This window comes from Sparus aurata, chromosome 20, assembly GCF_900880675.1.
Source record: "Sparus aurata chromosome 20, fSpaAur1.1, whole genome shotgun sequence".
NCBI classification, from domain to species: domain Eukaryota; kingdom Metazoa; phylum Chordata; class Actinopteri; order Spariformes; family Sparidae; genus Sparus; species Sparus aurata.
The window spans coordinates 18,578,491-18,597,870 of NC_044206.1; the positions used below are offsets into that span (position 1 = coordinate 18,578,491).

The 19,380-nt window shown below is 42.2% G+C and overlaps 1 protein-coding gene across 1 annotated transcript in view; it reads right to left on the reverse strand.

Moving 5' to 3' along the window:
* Positions 1 to 331: 331 nt before the first annotated feature.
* cpxm2 (carboxypeptidase X (M14 family), member 2) overlaps positions 332 to 19,380 on the reverse strand; it is a 33,748-nt gene continuing 14,699 nt past the window's right edge. Inside the window, exons 5-14 of the mRNA XM_030399268.1 lie at positions 16,075 to 16,159; positions 14,008 to 14,158; positions 13,302 to 13,390; positions 9,940 to 10,063; positions 9,549 to 9,745; positions 7,741 to 7,920; positions 6,447 to 6,744; positions 5,973 to 6,112; positions 5,093 to 5,192; positions 332 to 1,241 (exon numbers count right to left, since the gene is read on the reverse strand). Of these exons, the coding sequence (XP_030255128.1) occupies positions 985 to 1,241; positions 5,093 to 5,192; positions 5,973 to 6,112; positions 6,447 to 6,744; positions 7,741 to 7,920; positions 9,549 to 9,745; positions 9,940 to 10,063; positions 13,302 to 13,390; positions 14,008 to 14,158; positions 16,075 to 16,159 (1,621 nt within the window). The 3' untranslated portion in view covers positions 332 to 984. The remainder of the gene's footprint in view (positions 1,242 to 5,092; positions 5,193 to 5,972; positions 6,113 to 6,446; positions 6,745 to 7,740; positions 7,921 to 9,548; positions 9,746 to 9,939; positions 10,064 to 13,301; positions 13,391 to 14,007; positions 14,159 to 16,074; positions 16,160 to 19,380) is intronic.

Below are 19,380 nucleotides of genomic sequence, written 5' to 3' on the forward strand. Positions count from 1 at the left end.
TCTGGAGAATTATGGAACCATATAAGAAAGTGCAATGATGAAATTGAATTGTGAGGAAGTTACTCGTACTCACAGAATAAAGTATGACTTTATTAATTTCCAGAGATGTCAACACTGTCAATTCATAAACTTGACTTTACTTTGACAATGTCAGGAAACTGATACCAAAGAATTACCATGTAAAGTAGACTATTAAATGTAAATTTCACAAGCTAAAAAGTTCTAACAAATCAAAATGATCAGTCTACTTTTCTTCCCCTACTACCCTCGATTTCTTAAAGTAAAGTCACTTTGTCAGATTTTACAGTAAACATGAATTAAACCCACACAATTTCGATTTGTGCAAACAGTCTTTATTTAATAAATTGCCAAAAGCAAAGTGTATAAAAAACAGTCAGTGACGCACAAAAGGTCGACTGAATCTAAAAGGACCAAAACTTGTACAGGTGCAGGTAATGAAGCTTTTGTAATGGTTTACATAACTGTGTTACATAAGTTAATAAGTATGTACATAAAGACAGTCTCACAGTGGTTAACATTAATTGCCTTGTCTGTAACTTATATATTCAATTTTCTTTTATTTAAAAAAATAACTTCTAACGTGATTATATTCGGTTATCTGCAATGATGTCACAAGGAATGATGGGGTGGATTATAAATTGGAAAAAAAACACGGGTCATGAACACAAACTCTGACAGAATGAAATATTTAAAGGTTTACGCTGGATATCGAGAAAAGAGATGAGTTGACAACGGTGAACACAGAGGGAGCTTATGCCTGGGGGATGAAACAAAACCAAAAAAAACAAAGGCATCCCGTTTAAATTAATCCACATTTTTCCATCTTCAAACACTAATTCGGCTGACAGCACTCTGGAGGAATCTGACACGGGTCCAAACCCCGGGCTTGGAGTTCACCCCAGTCTGATCAGAGCAGATGTTTATTTTTATTTTATTCTTCCTCGCTCCTTCCTCGTACAGTCATTATGTTCCCAGACGTCTCGCTCTGGACCTGCGAGCTTGGAGCTGCCTGACGGGCAATCTGATGGGCTGCTTGTTGAATTTTTCCATTATCTCTTTGATGCGCGACAGGTTGGTGCGTCCGATGACAAAGTCGCACCTAGTGGCGCCCATCTCGTAGCCCACCTCACACTTCTTGATGGCGAAGCTGTAGCCCTCTGCCCTGGCCGTTACCCTGTACTCCCCGGGGTTCAGCAGGCGCCAGTAATCGCCATCAGCAGCTGGAAACACACACAAAATAAACATTTTTGTGTCGAGGTGTTGCTTGCTTACCTGTGAAAATTGTGACTAATTGCAACAGTGATTTTTTTTCATTTGGTCCAGCACCGAGTGAGACTGCCGGCTGACTACGAGCTCGTTTCCCCCTCCTTCGCTTCTCTCCCGATATTTTCAAATCCAACACGTGACTTGTTTATTACGACCAAATCAGGGTTAGTGATTGTTGGAACAGTGCAAAGACAAATGAAGATGGTTTTCATGAGTTTTATTTGTTTTTTTTTGTAAATAGAGTCTTGTGGCTTTGGCAAGTCTGATAGCGGCTGTTTGTGGTTAAACTAAAAGGATAGAAAGGTCTATCTCCGTAGGGATCCTTTCCATTATCCCACCAGATGTTCATACAGATGTCTTTTTTCGATACTTGTCGATCAGTACTTTAATTTCACTGATGACCAATCAGCTCCTGGACAGTAGTAAAGGCACACTTCCAGTAAAATCTGAAATATAAGGAAAGTAGCTTCACTTAAGCTAATTTTACAGTATTAAAGGAGAACTTCGGTCGAATTAAACATGCAGCTTCATTGCTCAAGCTACCCTTGATTTTCCAGTACCGAAGACGCGAACAAATTTGGTCCAGCCATTACAGAGCTCCGTGAACGGAGACTTAGCATTGAACGCTAACAGCATGGGGTCAGAAATTTACACTGTGTTTTAAGCGTCTTAACATGCTCCACATCTCACACCAAAAGTTATGCAACATCAGCAGACACCTTAGCACACAGCACTGTAGCGTGTATGACTCAAAATGAATAAAAAAGTAGTTAAAACAGTGTGTTTGTGCAAGGAGCTACTTACCTGTTTGTTGACATCCGTGTGCTCCGGTAGCTAGACCAAACTAGCGTATCCATCGAGTGTGCACTTAACAGGCTTAACAGGCTATTGTAAGGCTCATGGCTCATGACAGGCTGTAACATGGACATGTACATTATGAACATAAGCACGAAAATGCTGGAATACGTTTCCGTCTCCGCCAGTGAGGGAGTAAGTGCACGCTCGACGGATTGACTAGTTTGGTCTAGCTACCGGAAGACACGGATGTCAACAAACAGGTAAGTAGCTCCTTGCACAAACACACTGTTTTAACTACTTTTTTATTCAGTTTGAGTCATACACGCTACCGTGCTGTGTGCTAAGGTGTCTAATGATGTTGCATAACTTTTGGTGTGAGATGTGGAGCATGTTAAGACGCTCAAAACACAGTGTAAATTTCTGACCCCATGCTGTTAGCGTTCAATGCTACATCTCCGTTCACGGAGCTCTGTAATGGCTGAACCAAATTTGTTCGCGTCTTCGGTACTGGCAAGTCAAGGGTAGCTTGAGCAATGAAGCTGCATGTTTAAATCGACCGAAGTTCTCCTTTAAGTTTCAAAAGTGGCTCATGTATCTAATCAGTTCCATCTACCATAGAGAATAATAATTAAGCATGACATTTGCAATAAGTTTGTCTGTTTCAGTTTGGTGGTGCGTATAATTTATAGTATCGGTATTTTGAAAAACAAAAAAAAACTCTTGATCAGAAAGCAGCTTTCTTACAGAGTGGACCCTTTAATGACCACAGAAAGTAATAAATTATATATGTTTATGTCAGTTTTTTACTTTGTCAACCCCATCATGGCAAGCCAACTGGCTTACATTATACAACTTTTTTAACGAGCTGAGCAGTAGTCTCTGTCTGCATTTTTTATTCTAGGATGGCGAACTCAAGTAGTGAATAGTCACTTGGTGTGATACGTTTATCCACTTATAGGAAACGAACAGTCTTGGTATGAAACCTAAGGGAAGTTAGGGATGGCGTTAAAGAGTCTGAGTCAGCAATGTTGATTGGATGAACAACTGGTACTTGACTGCGCCATCCTAAGGGAAAATAATCCCCTCCATATGAATAGTAAACAAATTTGATCCTTTAAATCTGATTGTAGACAAATAGATCTATACTGACCTACTAAGCAATCAAAACGTTTCTCTCAGGTAAGACACTTTACTATGGATGTCTTATCCTGAAGGGTTTTACCAATAAGAGACTATGTAAGCATTACATTTAAAGGTTAACTCCACATTAAGGTCTGTTTACAGGTCCTCAGGAGTTCTACCGCATATGTGGAAAAAAGTGCTATAAAGCCTTTGGTGGCTCCAGAGGAAGCTGCATGTAATCGGGCAAACTGCCTCCACTGATGTCACTCAATGACTAAGTTGCATTGTGGGTAATGTGGGCGGCAGGTTTTGATAAAAAGGAAGAACATTACGAGGAACAAAAAAGGTGATATGTTGTCCAACAGTACAAAAGGAGCGCGATACCAGACCAGTGGACTGCTTCTGAAAACCTGGCGCCTACATTACCTACAATGCAAACTGACCATTGATTGCATGCAGCTTTGTCTGGAACCACAAAAAGCTTTATTCTACTTTTTCCACGTATGCAGCTGTGCACCCCAAGACCTGTAGACACGCTTTAATGTGTAAAATTGGTAGATTTACCCTTTTAAGCTAAATGACAACAATCCTAATAGTCACAGATTACTTGTGCAACAGCAGCAATATGCAAATCCTGTCCTAGAAAGCTGAATTCAAACGGCCCTCTAAGCAGTGGCAAAAGCCTTCATCTATAAAGCTCCTAAAGTAAAAGTTAGGGAGTTCTTTGTGTTCTACTTTCGAGAAGCGAGGTGTTCTGTATCCCTATTCAGAGTCTTAAAAATAGCTCTGCTTTGTCATGAAAGATTTTCTTGGTCTCTCCCTGATGAGCGCTGCCTTTACAGTATGCGACCCGAGAACACGAGGGCGCTTGTGTTGTATTTTCAGCCTTTGACTCCCTGACAAAACCAAAAAAAAAAAAGCACAAAAAAATGTCGCTTCCTTCCTTCCTTCCACTCCTCTACACACACCAACCTGACACGCTCGAGCGACCGCCGAGACAAATGAAACACGACGGCAGGTCTGCCTCTGCTGCCGATCTATAGCTGATCCCAAAAGCTACACGTGGACGTCTGTGCTCCACATTCAGATCGGCGGGAGGGAATCTAATTGTTTCCTGAAACGCCTTGATATAAAATGCTAACTGAGCTAATGAATTCTCGGTCCAGACTGTCTTCTCTGTGTGCCTTCTCAGTGACTAGGGTTGATTCATCCTGATGGCAGAACTACTCCTTTTGCAAATATCTCTTTTAAAATTCAGCTCCAAAGCAAAATGCAAAGCAGCTGAAAGAGGTACAATTTTCAAAAATAAATACCCCCAAAATCCTTCTTGACTGCAGCTGAGAGTAGCGAGGATTCTAGGAGGAAGCGGTGACTTATGCTTAGTTCCAGGAATAATAATGGCTAATGTCCTTTTGGACATTCGATTTCACGCTCTAAGTACAAAACTACTTTGGCTTTTGAAGGCTGCATTTTTTAGGCATCAGCAGAGATTGCCTCCGGGGCGCACAATCAATAGTCAGATCCAGAGGAGACACTGGCTATGACTGTGAATCGAGGCAGACTCCGACCTGCGGCAGTGCTGGAATACATCAGCTGCTTTTTGTTTTCTGCTCCTTATTCAGTCTCACAACTTACTGTAAGGGTGATTCATGCCTGAGACAGTCAGGGGGGGGGGGGGTCGCCTCCGCTGCTTTGATAGCAAAATCAGAGCTTACTCACATAAGATTTTAGAGATGAAGGGGGAAAAAAATATATATATATCCACACGCTGCAAAATAGCCAGACGCTGAATAAATGTTAGGAGTGAGTGTGTTTGTTTCGCACCGGCTGCTTGCTCATACGAACCGTTAACGTACAATGTTCAGGTGAAATGCTGGTATTGTACCTGTGCGGATGTCGTGGCCGATGCCCTCCACGGAGATGATCGCATTCGCTATCCCGCGGCCTTGCAGGTCCCTCACCACGCCTCTGATCCCACGATGCACCTGCGCATACAAAAAAAAAAGCACGACCCATGCAATCATGTGTGAATCCTGTCCCAAATTTACCCCCGTCAACATCCTCTTTATAATTCATTGTTATTGTTAAATGCGCGATGTGATGATGCGATGTATTATTTACGAGCTTCAGTTTAACAGCTAAACACGCTCATCTTCCCTTTTTAAATACGAGCTGCGTCCTCTGAAGTCCACATCACTGGAGAGGCTAGGACACAAAAAGGCCGATAAGCTCGTCGCATTTCAAAGAGAATGTCGACTCGTTTTGTCTGAATTTGGAGAGTGAGCCCTTTGGAACACTTAATATCTTATCATGTACTGGGGGATCGGTAATTTAAAGGGATAGTTCAGCTTGCTAGCTTCCCTACACTGGTCCTCCTGCTCATTTTCCAAACTGGGGACACGCTGACCACCATCTACTGAAGGTAACACACTGACTAAGTTCATCATACCAAACCCACTTCAGAAAATCTAACTATTCCTTTAATGAAATTTTCAAGCCTGGAATCCATTTTTGGTGTTACATTTTTGGTAGACACACTCACACATACTGACATTGTTCAGGAAAAAGGATTTGATCAGATTTTATGGCACCTTGAAGTAAAAGCTTCAGTGGGAGGCGTAAATACAACAAATATGGACCACCGTGTTCCCAAAATATCTCCAAAATATGAAAAAGAGTGTGTTTTTTTTTATGTGGCTTGCTTGCGTGCGACTGGGTTTCCTTGTGTGCATGTGTGAGTTGCGGGGGCTGCTTTGCCTCTGTACCTGCTCCATGAAGACGAGAAGAGACTCGCGATTGTTCTCCCACTCCTCCGGCAGCTCGCTCTCATGAGGGAATTTGTCACAGCCCACGTACATCGACAACTCAAAGCAGTTGGTGTGCAAATAGCTGAAATCATTCATACCTGCCAGGAAAGAGAAACACGTCTGAGCACCTGGAATCAACTTCGGTCAGCGTTTTGGTCAACTTATTGGTTTTTGGCGTTGATTAAGAGTGAAATCATTCTCAATTTTGTTTTCTCTTTATTTGTCTGCCTTCGAAATTCTTACGTGATGCTCGGGGCTAAAACCTAGAAGGCTTTGAAACATGAAAAGAGGGGTTTCAGTTCTGAATATGCAGATGCGCTCATGGGTGCTAAACAAAGCTACGGCTCAAGGGCTCAGAGCTGAGCAGAGAAATCCTGCAGAACACTGTGTCAGGATCAGTTAGAAAACACCCCGGTAGCTATGGACACTAACTGCCGGCCGCGGTGTGCCAGGAGGCTCCGTTGATGGTGCCGTCCTCCTTGGCGAACGCCTCTGTGTGGCAGACCCTTTGGCTGGCGTCAGTCATCAGGCGGTGGGTGGAGGCGTAGGAGAAGGCTAGCCAGCGGAAGACGTGGTCATCCGGGGTGGGGGTTGGCTCCCTGCTCACCCCTTGGGTGCGGGTTTTGTCGTACGGGAAGGTCACCACCAGCTCCCCGCCCTGGAGGTTGCCGCCCAGCACAAAGGGCATCTTCTCCATCCACGCTATCAGAGCCCTGGTCTCCACGGCAACCTGCAGCGGGGACAAAGGAGGGGCGAGGATAATGCAATTTGAGCAATCATCTCAGCACTGTGTGGTTTGCTAAATTAACTCCCTCATGCTGAAAACAATTTCACCGCAATGTGCTCTCAAGAGGGAGCGATGAAGCTATGGAAAAAAAAAAGGCTATTCGCACACTCTCCCATGCTGGAAACTATTCCCACTAATATTTATTCAGGAAAGTGAACACATTCTCATCGAGAGGCTGCTAGCATCCTGCCGCTTGTATTTGCACATTATAATGAGGATTCTGATAAATGTGCCCCCCCCACTTCCCGGGCTAATATAACTGAACCAGCCTCTCTGATCTCTAAGCACCGGTTGGTTCGGTCAGCGAGGCGAGCGGGGACAGTTTTCACAGCTCCCTGAGCACAGATGGGGATCCCGGCTCCGCAGCTGCAGCAGCTATTTCGGAGGCTCTGTGTGACTCACTTGTGGTTCTCGGTAACGTCAAAACACTCGTGAGGATGAGCTTTAAATAGACCATCGGGTGTATTTTAGCTCACAGCCTCTGTCGTCACAAACGCTTCTCCCAAAATAGACGCCGCTGTCAGGCCCACGTGGCTGCTGTAGCCTTTTCAAGAATAGGATGCCTTTCACTGCAGGGGGGGGGGGGTGTTTGTTATACTGGAGAAGGTGCAATGGAGTCATAAATGTCACCTGTAAGTGACGTCACGGGAAACTGAATGGCAATCACATGAAAGATCAAATGTCATTTTATATTGGAATCAGTAAAAACGGACTTTTAAGTAAACTAAAGCACAAAATCCCAAGATGACAATGAAATGCAAGGCTTTGAATCTGTCAAAATCTGCTGCCCGGAGATTTCAAGCAGATTTTCTATCAGCCCACATGAGAAAATTGCACACATTTACATATAATGGGTGTTACACATGAAATGACTTGGAATTACAAGAGTTTAGTAAAGGACTCGGGTTGTTTGAGGGGGACTGGGGTAATCAGACTCACTGAAGCATTTTTGGAAAGGTACCACTCCGGGATGGGCACATGGTGGTTGAACATTTTGCGAGGGATCCACTTCTTGGCCTCGGCTTCCCACAGTATGGAGTCAAGATCGGGGAAGTTATGGTGGATGTCTATTCCGTCATTGCTCCACCGACCCAGAGACCAGCCGCTGAGTTCTGAACCCTGGGAAAAATGAGAAACCGGACGTTATTAACTGCTCTGTGATTGCAGGTGGTCTGTAAAGAAAGATTCTGATGGCTTGATGGTATGTGTGACAATGTCTTGCTCCTTTAAGAGAACCAGCAGTTGTAACAGGTCAATGAAAGGTGCAAAGTGGACAGTGATGTCATCATATAACACCGCTGACCTCATACTTATCAACCAGCAGTCCATGCACAAAGCTGGTCAATAAAGGAGGTCATCACTGGCAGCCAAAAAGAAATTGAAGCCGCATTAATTCATTTTTAATCAGTCGAGGTAGAAAAACTCCAAAACAAACACACACAGAGACAGCCTGGATATATTTTTTGGCTAATCAAGTTGTTATGGCTAACATTTAGAAAAACATTGCTAACCTACACACTCATCAGGCTCGGAAGATCCAAGTTTTTAGCAGGTCAGAGCCAGCCGCCATTTACCTTGAGTCTTTTCCATTTGGTACTAGTGAGGTAGTGTCCACTCTGAGATTGGCTGGCAATGATTTCATATACATAATCTTAAAGGTCCCATATTGCTGGAAGTGAGTGTCCATGTCTTATATGACTATAAAGCAGGGCTAGGTGCTGTATAAAACCAATAAAATCTCAATCCATGGAGAACTGCCTATGTTCAGATTCTGTGCAAATAACAAGACTTTAATAATTTTTGTAATGGTGTGATGTCACTGTGCCTGCTCAGGCTTGTGAGGCCTGACCAATCAGGGCAGAGGGGGCTAAAACAGGGTGTTAAGACATATGGTGAATAGAGGCGCTTCAGCAGATAGCAGTATGAGAAAAATAAAGGGTATTTTGAACATTAAAGCATAAAAGCCTTCTCAATAGACACCGAAAACAAAAGTCTGTACCTGAAAATGAATTTTACACGGGACCTTTAAAGTCTATGTGCAGCTAGACAGCCAAAACAATCAGCCAAAAGAGGCTAAAATTTGCAAAAGTGTGAAGAGATGCAGCATACAGTGCATCATTATTCATGATTACCCAAACATTATGGCCTAATGAAGCTTCAATATTTGCACCAGCCATGATAATAATGTGATTATTCCAGCTGCCCATTCAAGACTGGGTTGAATAGCTTAATCTCCTTTAAGTGTGCGTGTACATGCAAATTCAGTACGAGCTGACATGGAAATGAGTCATTAGGCATAGGATTAGCATATGTGAAACAGAGCGTTACAGTATGAACACTGCACTCACACATCAGGTCACCAAATAACATGATGTCACTGAGTGTACAGAAGCCCAGCCACTGTCAGACCCGCTGTCATAACTTCCCTCACTTGTCTATTTTTTGTTTGACTAATCTAGTGCCTTTAATCTAGCAGGCCTGCTTCTGATTACAGACCACACCCGACAACATGTGTTTCGCTGACATCCTACAGCTGTCCAGGCCACCTTCATTTTTCACTCATACAACACATACGTTCATTGTATGTATTCGCAACAGATCTTTCAAACCAATTGTCTGGCATGCACCTGCACCACATGTGCCTTTTATCAGACGAAGACCTGCCAAGCAGATACGGTGCTGTTCCTTTCTCACCAGAGGGCCAGCGAGTGGTTATGAGGTCACTAATGGCCGTCTCGCAGACCTACCACTTCAAAGGCTTTCTCGTACCCATCAGGGTTGACAGATGGCAAGAGATGGATTCTGGTCTCTTCCACCAGGTGACGTATCCGCGGGTTGCCAGACAGATACTCCTGACACATGAACTGCATCAGCAGGAGGAGCAGCTCTCGTCCCAGCACCTCGTTACCATGGGCACCCGCCGTGTAACGAAACTCCGGTTCACCTGGTCAATTGGTTCATACGAGGGGGGAGATGAGGGGGAAAGATAGAGGGAGGTTTAAAAAAATGCAATCGCTGTGACTGTACGGCCATTCTGAGAAAAGCACTCCGAGGAACACAGTGTGATGCCTCTGCTGCTGTTATTATCATCGTGCATTACACCGAACAATAACGTTCTGTTGCATTAAATATACTCACCAGCTTCGTGCTCTCCCGGGTTGTCGGAAATTTCAATGGCATACAGCTTGAGGCCACTGTGGCTCTTCCCTATGTTATAGATCCGGGTGATGTTGGGGCACATTTCGTTGACCACCTTCATAAGCTGTGGAAAGTAAATAAGTCGTCAGCTCTCATATTTCTAAATTTGTCTAATTTGACCTATATAATAACTGAAGTGAGTCTCCTGCAAGATTAACACAGTCAGTAGGGTTAAACATGTTTTGTCAGGATAATCTTTAGAAGAATTATATGATTATTATTTTAAAGAATATATTTGACCTCCCTACATGTTCGACAGTTTCTATCTACTTTCCACAACAGACAGTGTTCATTAAACCCATTCGAGCTTCACTTGCTCTGTTCCGTGGCTTTCTACTATATTTCACTGTCTCCCTCACTGGTCACAATAAGGGCAAGAAGACATAATGGTGCTCAGAATAACATAAAGTTTGATCATTACATTGCATAACAAAAGAGCAAACTCCATCCTCTGAAAGCTGAATTGAGATATTTTTGTTCCTGCTGTGTCAAATACACAATAAATGAGTAAAACAAATTAGCCGCCCCTGAATCAGCTGAAAGGTAGAAATGCAGGTTTGTCAAAAGTGTAGTGATTATACTTTCACCGTGTGAAATGGTCATGAGTGCTCTTATTCTTTAACCTTTAAAGGTCCTGCAAATCTATCTCCTTAGCTTCTCACTATGGCCAATGTGCTCCAATGAACCATTCAAACATTTTTGGTTATTCCACCAGAGATTTCCTGTGTTTTGTGAGTCTGAAGTGTAAAGGACTAACATGGAAAAACAGTGATCACAGATCTCTTTGCATGTGATAACTGCAGAGCTCCCGAAGGGCCCGACTGGAAGTTTCTTTTGCGTTATCTCGTTTTGTTTTCGTGCTCCACGGAGAGAGTCTGAGTTGCATTATGATATGGCATTATACGTTTTGCTGGCTGGGTACTTGTGGGCTCAAAATAGTACAAAAAAAATCATCTTCATGTTATTGGAAATTTGGAAAACAATATCACCAGTGCTGTGTCACAGTCCTTATTTAATAACTCTCCAGCCAGTGAGGGAGAGGAGGAGGAGGTGTGAAAAGCAGTCAGGGTAATTATGAAGACAGGCTTGCAGAGGAGCTGATTAAAATAGCACAACTATCATTTACACATACAGGCAGAAGAGTGGAAGAGGAAGTGCAGCAGGAAGAGGACTAACAAGCAGTCAAGTGAAGCACCTGCATTGATGCCATTAACCAGTCAGGAGAGATGAGGTTTTAATTAAGTCTCTGTTGCATCTTGACTATCCAAGAAAACCATTAAACAAACATCTGTATTTGTTCATACGACGGAGGATTGCAAATTGGCCACGGAAATCTTGGTCACGATTTAATAAAGCGCAGCATTCCCTTGATAAATATACCTGGACTGTATTGGAATAGATCAGCGCAGATCCCGCCTCCCTCCAACTTTCTGAGAAACATGAAGTTACCCCGCCTCAAACAAAATTATTCTCTCAATAAATTCTGTAACTCTAATGTTACAGAGGCCGACTCAAATTTAGAAAATACACACTTAAACAAAACGCTTTTGGAAGATCTGTGTCTTCAGGGCACCTGCTATTGGACTGTAGCTAGTTGACATCTTGCACTTTGTAATCGTAGGTTAATTAATGTTACTAAGTAAATGCCATGGGTGCCTCCTGTGCCTGTAGATCATAGAATAAGAAAAGAGTCGTCATGATCGTGGTTTTACAGGTTTTATGGCCCGACTATAAAACATCCACTTTTAGAATGGAATTTGGTCCAAACAGTCTAAACTATTTTGATGGATTTTGGTAAAAAAAGTAATACGTACAAACGGCTTCATACAGTATGCCACTGTCACCGCCCCTAAGTTATACTGGGATCTGCACAATGACATGCTACCGAGTGGCACCGACTGTGGAATGCAGAAGGTTTCCGCCCATGGTGTCTTTGACATGTCCATTGCCCTACATTCAGTTGTTATGTACGAAAAGGAGAGACCTAAAGGAATTTCAGAGATATCTCATTGGGAATATACTTAAATTCACAAGACACACTGGACTGTTTCCTCTTTGAGGTTTTTGTACAGAAAGCAACAATATGTAGATATTCCATGAGATTTGGCGCCCCCCGCAGTTTCTGAGTGCAAACCTGCGTCATAAATACAAATCCCAGGTCTGTAACAATTTGTAGGTGCCAATTACAAGCAAAAACCATTACGTCATAATAATGTTATGTGTTGAAAACTAGTTTCTTGAAGTAAACATGAATGTAATGTTGTGATCCTGAAGTCACATAGTGCAGTAACAAGTGATGGGGGGCGGAGTGGCTGAGACAGAGACACCATTCACCCTATTACAACACTTCACCATCAACGTGATTTTGAAGCTGTTATTTTGAGGTTAAAAAAAAGTTACATAATGTTGCTTTAAAGAAACTAAATGGTACCGATTATGGAAAGCAGAAAAATTCCCACCCATGGTGACTTTGCAATGTCCACTGCCCTACATTCGGTTGTTTTGAAAGAAAAGCGGAGTCCTTTTAAGCAATGTAAGAAATATCTCATGGGGCATGTACTTTTCCTGAAAAGCCTCAAAGGACTGTTTTCCCTTTGAGGTTCTGACACAGCACTATTTAAACTTCTGTGGAAGAGGGGGGCCCATTGTACCAGGTACTTGCATGGAGAAAAGAAATGTCAAGAGTGAAAAAGCTTTAGAAGCTGAGTCTTAAAAATAGTCATTTCTTCTTTTGTGAAGGGCCTATTGAGGCTGGACACCCTGCATGACACACATTATCCTGAAAGCCACGGATAGAAAGGCCATTTTATTATGGTTTTATGGGTGTTTCCAGGTCCTTTTATAATGCACCATACGTTTAGAGCATTAATTGTACGAAGTGTCATTGTGGGGTAGTAACAGCAGCTGAGGACACCTGTGGTCGACCGTTTGGCGCAGGGGAGCCGCTACATGACGGAAGATTATGATTCACAGCACTTGTACCTTCACAAGTACTCAGTCACAGTGTAAGTAGTGACAAGTACAGCTGTCCTCCTCCGCAGTACAAACAGGCTACTGTTCGTGACAACTATATGAATAAGTAATGACACAACCCAGGAGATGCTTAATGCATTTTCATGTGGCTGGCAGCGCTCGGTTCATTTGTTACCGTTGCACACTTTGTTCTTTGCAAAGGACACAATGTGTCGGGTACTGGCTCGCAGTCGCACAAGACGTCTCACTGCTCCACGCTCCGGTGTCTTTGCTGAATGAGAAACAAGAGCTGTGGCTGGAAGTTGTCTTTTCAGTTCACGGTGACTCACCTGCCTCATCTCTTTGTAGCTGTGGTGTCTGAAGTCCAGGTTGTCCGTTGTTATGACTTCATTGCGTCTGTGGTAATAATTATTCGGATCTGTTGGGAATAAAAGGAATTAGTTACTGATATTCTGGAATTAGAGGCGGTGGAGTAGTAAACTGCAGTGATATCAAAAGAAAGGAATGACCAGGTGATGTCAGTTCTGTCGAGACTTAAAAATGCTGCACACCTGCTCTCTTTCCTCTAGTTTAGTTTCAGCACTGCCAAATGACAAAGAAACCTGTTTTCTCTGGAATCTAGCCTTACAGAAAGTTTTGGTATTTTGTGCCAGAGTTTTGTGATATTTCTATCTTTAAGGTCTGCGCTGCCGCACCCTACACAAGTAAAATATAATTCAATTTGTTGTGCTCCAGGCACTCAACAATTGCACATTAATAACTCAGCAGCAACCTGTCCTGCCACAAACAACTGCGGATGATCTCACTGTGTGGATTTTCCATCAGGACTCTTTTTTTCTGTAGGAAATATTCCAGTGAAAATTGTCAGCAAATAGAACCAAGACTGTCAACATGACTGGATACCAAAAGAGGAGAGTGAGGTCTTTCTATCAGACCATCAAAAACAGACGATTTGTTATGCCCCTCTGCACATATTTATACCCTCCAGTGGCAGGATTTATTCATGTGTCTGCTTTGTCCATACAAACCCGTCACCTGGCATAGGACAGCCAAGGATCTCCACTCTCATGCAGATGTTGCCGCTGTTGAACCACGAGCGAGGGTTGACCCGAATGTAGCGGCCGATCACCGGCACTGGGAAGATGTTCCGGACCGGGATCTCTTTTTCTCTGTTGCCGCTGAAGATCTACTGAGGCAAACACATTCAACTCGATGGTGAATAAAGAACAGGATTCGATTATAAACTGAATCTGAGTTGATTTTTTCGCTTATTTATTCATCAGTGTGCCTTTGACAAACAATGCCTGTTAAACAACAGCTGTACAGCAAATGTGCCAAAAGCAGCCTAAAATGCTAAAAGTCATCCAATGTCCCTGATGTTAAAAGGCACCATAAAAATCTCATAAAATTACTAAATCGCCTCTCTTATAGGGCAGAACATGCAGTAAATGCTGAAGAAGCTTTTAGAAAAAGAATAACAGCCAAATAACCATGATTATAAATGTCGGTACTGTTCCTTTGTACGTTGCTAGTGTACATTGTACTTAAGTTGCTTTTCCTAAGCTGTGGTGTTGAACTAAGGCCAGAACATTTTTTTGCAAAATAGGATGTCACAATGAGGTTGACCTTTGACTTTTGGCAATAACATGTCATCACGTCATCATTTCCATTGATGAGACATTTGTGTAAAATATTATGGTCATCATTATCACATTAACTGTTGAGATATGGCCAACACAGTGACCTTGACCTTTGACCTTTGGACTATAAAATTCGAATCAGTTCATCCATGAGTCCAAGTGGACTCTTGCACCAAATTTGAAGATATTCCTTTGATGCATTCTTGAGATATCACCTTCACAAGAATGGACGGACAGCGGTGTTCATGCATAAAAAATACTCAGTTTCATGAGCACAAAAACGGCACAAAGATTTCTTGACATCGTGCTAGAAGTACCTGTTTTTTGGGCACAAACACAGCTTGAGATGTTCTGACTGTCGTTCAGATTACCCAGTTTTGTCAGTTGAAACGGGAGGTGAATGGTGGTCTCGAACAGCTTTTCTAGCTTTCTAGCTTTGCTGATTCAAACGGTGTCTTGTTTGGTAGCTTTCCCTGAGGAGGAAGGCCAGCTTGTGCACTGTATTCTACGTATTCTACTGTATTCTACATGTGAAATGTACAAATTGAATGTATCTGTGGTTAACTGCCAACACCGCCATCAGTATTCTGGAGAGAGGGCTAATGCATTCAGTTTTGTTTCCATGGTTCGGTCCACATCACCCTCCACGCGCACACACATTCACGCACCTGTAGAATGTCATTAAACCTCGATACTGCTGGGAGTTTATTGTAAATTCTAACACCCACGGTCAAACCTCTTCCCTGCACCTTTTGGCATTTTGAAAGACAAACAGTGCAGTTTGGCATTTGGCTTAAAAAAGGTGGGCGAGTGGGTGAGAGGGAAGCTTGTAGCGGGGACTAAATTGCCGCAGGGGGTATTATCTCCCACATGGATGACATCAGCAGCCGAGGGAGTGTACAGTTACACCAAAAATGTTATTAGCTGAGACGCGAACCACACCGGGGAGCGGCGAGGATATGATTTCACTCAAAAATATCACCTTAATCTGATCTGCATGTTCATTGATGATATTAATGTTGTTATCACTCCACGGCCACACACACCGGCGACAAGTTGCCGCTCTAGTTTGTTGTCAAGGTCCTCCTTGTATTTGGTTTCTGGCTATTCAATTACATGACGTGCCCGAGTAAGAAAAGAGAATGAAGACGAGCCAGGATGAGGTTCCCATCTGCTTGAATATCATCATTATTTACTGCTGCCGCTCAGCTCATTAAGCTTGGAAACGAGCGGAGATCTAAATCTTCTCCTGTAATTGCTATCAAGCAAGACTTCATTTTCCCATCTGGTTCCAGTAAACCAGGGGACACACAAAACAAGACTCTACATGAGGCTAGTTTACACGGAGCACACACAATAATGCTGGAGCTCAAACGCCTCACAATGCGATGATAATAACCTCCTTTGTAGAAACAGTGCGTGTTACGAGATACGAGTCTTAAATGTCACGTCTGTTACTCACCAAGTCCTCCGAGCCGTTCTTCAGTGTTATCCACGTGTGACTGTCATTGCTCACCATGACTTTGTACGAGGTCACCCAGTCACTCCTGTGGACGTCAGCAAGGGATGAAAAAGAAATATTAACTCAATGTGAATGGAGCGCCGAGGCGAATGTGAAGGCGAAGTCTTTTATCACTTTAAGTTTTGTGATGTGAAGTTTGCATGTGGAGTTTTTTTTCAATCAGAAATGTGGACGGTGATTCAGAGCTAATTCCATGCAGCGTTTTATTTGTGTGACAGATACTGTCATCTAGAATATAAATGTATACCTTTATTTAAGAATGGCAGTGACAGGGGTGCAACTAGGGGGTTGACCTGGGGTGGGACCATCCTTGAAATCTGATTGGCTATCTACCTGCAGGCTGGACCTTGGTTCAACACAAGATTTAAACTGTTTAAAATGTCACAGCCCATTTTTCAGATTTAAGAGAGAGATGTCTGTATTGTACGTTTGTTCAATGTCAACACACACAGGCCTGTCTATTTATCAATGAATACTGTTGTTAGTTTATACAGTAATTATATTTTTCAACATGTATTGTGATCTTTTATGTCTTTTGAGGGTTTGTTCTTTTTTTTTACTGAGATTGGTTGGTCTGTTTTTTCTATATATATCTCTCAGATAAAAAAAATAGAACACAAATGTAAGAAAGTGTAATTAAAGTAGGGTTAGATAAGAAAGCACCACTCTACGCCACAGTAAATATGAAATTAGCCAGAAGCTGATTAGCTTATCTTAGCACAACAAACTGAAGAAGGGGGGAACTGCTGTCTTGGCTGTGTCCAATAATAAAAAATATGCCTGTCAACACCTCTTAAGCTCACTAATTATCACATTACACTAAATATTCGATTACTATTACTGTTAATTCAGTTGTTGTGTAATAGTGGGTTTAATCAGTTTTCCATTAATTTCTATTCATCTCCATGCAGCACGGACTTCTATTAGTGCCCTCCTGAAGCTTGCTTGAGTTGTGTAATCCATCACAGTGACTATCAAATCTGCAGTCATTTTGTCATAGTGGTATGAGAAACACACAGGGCTGCCTTTGTTAAACAAAATATGAAAAATCCAAATACAGGACTTTTGTGACTTGGGACACAAAAAAGTACACAGTGCATTTGAAAATGGTCAACACAAATGAGAAAATAGACTGGAGAAGTGCAAACACACTGGTATTATCCTTCAGAAGTAGCTCCGCTCGTGCACAGAGAGGTGAAAACACCAGAATAACAGAGCGTTTGCTACGTCCGTTGGAAAAACACTGATGACTTAATGTCCCTTCGTGCCAGACAGAGCTCTACCCAGCGTGTGCCGTACGTAGGTTGGCAGTGACTTCCATGCTTCTGGATAAAGACATCAGTGCTGAGCTGATCCAGTCTGGTAAGAATTCCCAGTTCTGCTAATTAAAGCGCTGTTACAGACAGAAACCCCCCCAGTTTCTGCACCGCAGACAGTTACATGCCCTGCAGAGCTAATTGCAGAGATATTCTGTCTCAGGCATGGGTGTCTTCTGCGCCCTCAGAGCGCGCTGGCCTGCGAGGAAAATTACAAACACAGCCTGATGAAGAATCTCCCCCGTGCTCTCTAACTACACAGCAGTTTCCAGAAGCCTGTGCTACCCTCTCCAATTAAGAAGCACAAAGGCCAACAGTTGTCAGATATTATTACAGAGCAGAGTGGGCGGTAAGGAAAAAATCTCAACAGTAGTTGTGGGGCTCTCTTGGTGAAAAAAAAGGAGCATTTTGAAATGAAAAAGACGTCGCTCCTCTTCAGTCTTTCACTTCAGTGTTGCCGCAAATCATTTTACTGAAAGGCATATTAATACTAAGACTGATGCTACTCTCTAAGGAGCAGATTTAATTTGCCACGAATCGGAGGAAAGGCAGAAGATTACATTATTGACACTTTTTTTCAAATATAACTTTTGAGTACCTTCTTATAACGCTGCTTGTATTTCCATGAAAGTCGTGAATTTTGTCTGCTTGACACAAAAATAGAAGAAAATCATTCTATATGGTGACCATTGACTCTGTTATTGGTCATTGAATAAGTCCTTTATTGATGCCTTACAGATTAGTAATGATCAATCTTTAAGATAAACACTAAGGCAATTTGTTTGTTTCCTTTGTCTTTAAGCTTTTTGATTAATCAGGGGGACCCTGAGGTGAGTGTCGATGTCTTTAATCGTAACGTAAAACTGAACTTACTGAACTGAAGTGCTTTGATTTCTGAATGTTCAGCTTGTATTGTTTTTTATTATTATTATTTTATACATTTTATTGTTTTTTTGCATTTTGTGTCACTCTAAATCTATTTTTAATGCATTTTGGTGTTATATAGCTACATTTTTTATGTATGAGTGTGCAATTGTTTACCCGTTTATCTGACAAATATTACAGTCATTCTTTTGAGTTTGTCAATCACCTGTTAAGGCACCTTGAACCGCGCATGCGACACAAGTCTAACTGATCGATTGATTATAAAGCCTTTGACTTTCCAAGCAACTCATTTGATAATTGTTATGACCCACTGTCATGTCATTGTACTCTTAATAGCTCCTAATTTAATCACTTTAAGAAATATATTAACATGCAGTTATACTGGAATTAAAAAGCCATCAATTGCATGTGAATTAATGTTAGTGAGGGTTTTCTCACTTTGTAGAGCACAACCTTGCAACCCTAAAGTTGTTCTCCAGTTCTCCAGCACGATAAAGTGATTTAATGATCATGAATAAAGGCCATTAATTAGAAATACAAATTTTGGGCCCAAGCCTGTTCAGTGAGGACAAATTGTCTCTATTGTTCCCCAGTAAAATAAAATCTTAAAGTCGGGTCTGGCATTATGGAGAAACCAGTGTGTGGGCTGAACAATTCAAGGTGAAGTACTATGGCTACACGTACTGTAACTTTCTCCGAAACAAAACACGAGTAATATGGGGACGTGTAGGCGGGTTCTATATTTGAAAAAAGACGTCTTCATATTCTAGATAGACGCAGCAGACTATACTGTACTGATGAGCTGAGGCCGTGGGAGGTGAGATTACACCCGTCCCTTTGTGTTTTGTAGTTATGTACACAGGATACAACAAAGACTCGATGGCCCTGTAAGTCATATTTTAACAAGCTTCACAGACACCGTTAGCGGCACGCAGCTGGATGACTCATCCAAAAACTGTAGTCAGTAAACACTTACTGGAAAATATCATTAAAAGTAAAAACAATTTGCACGGCGCAAAGAATACTCTGTACTCGTTATATCCCT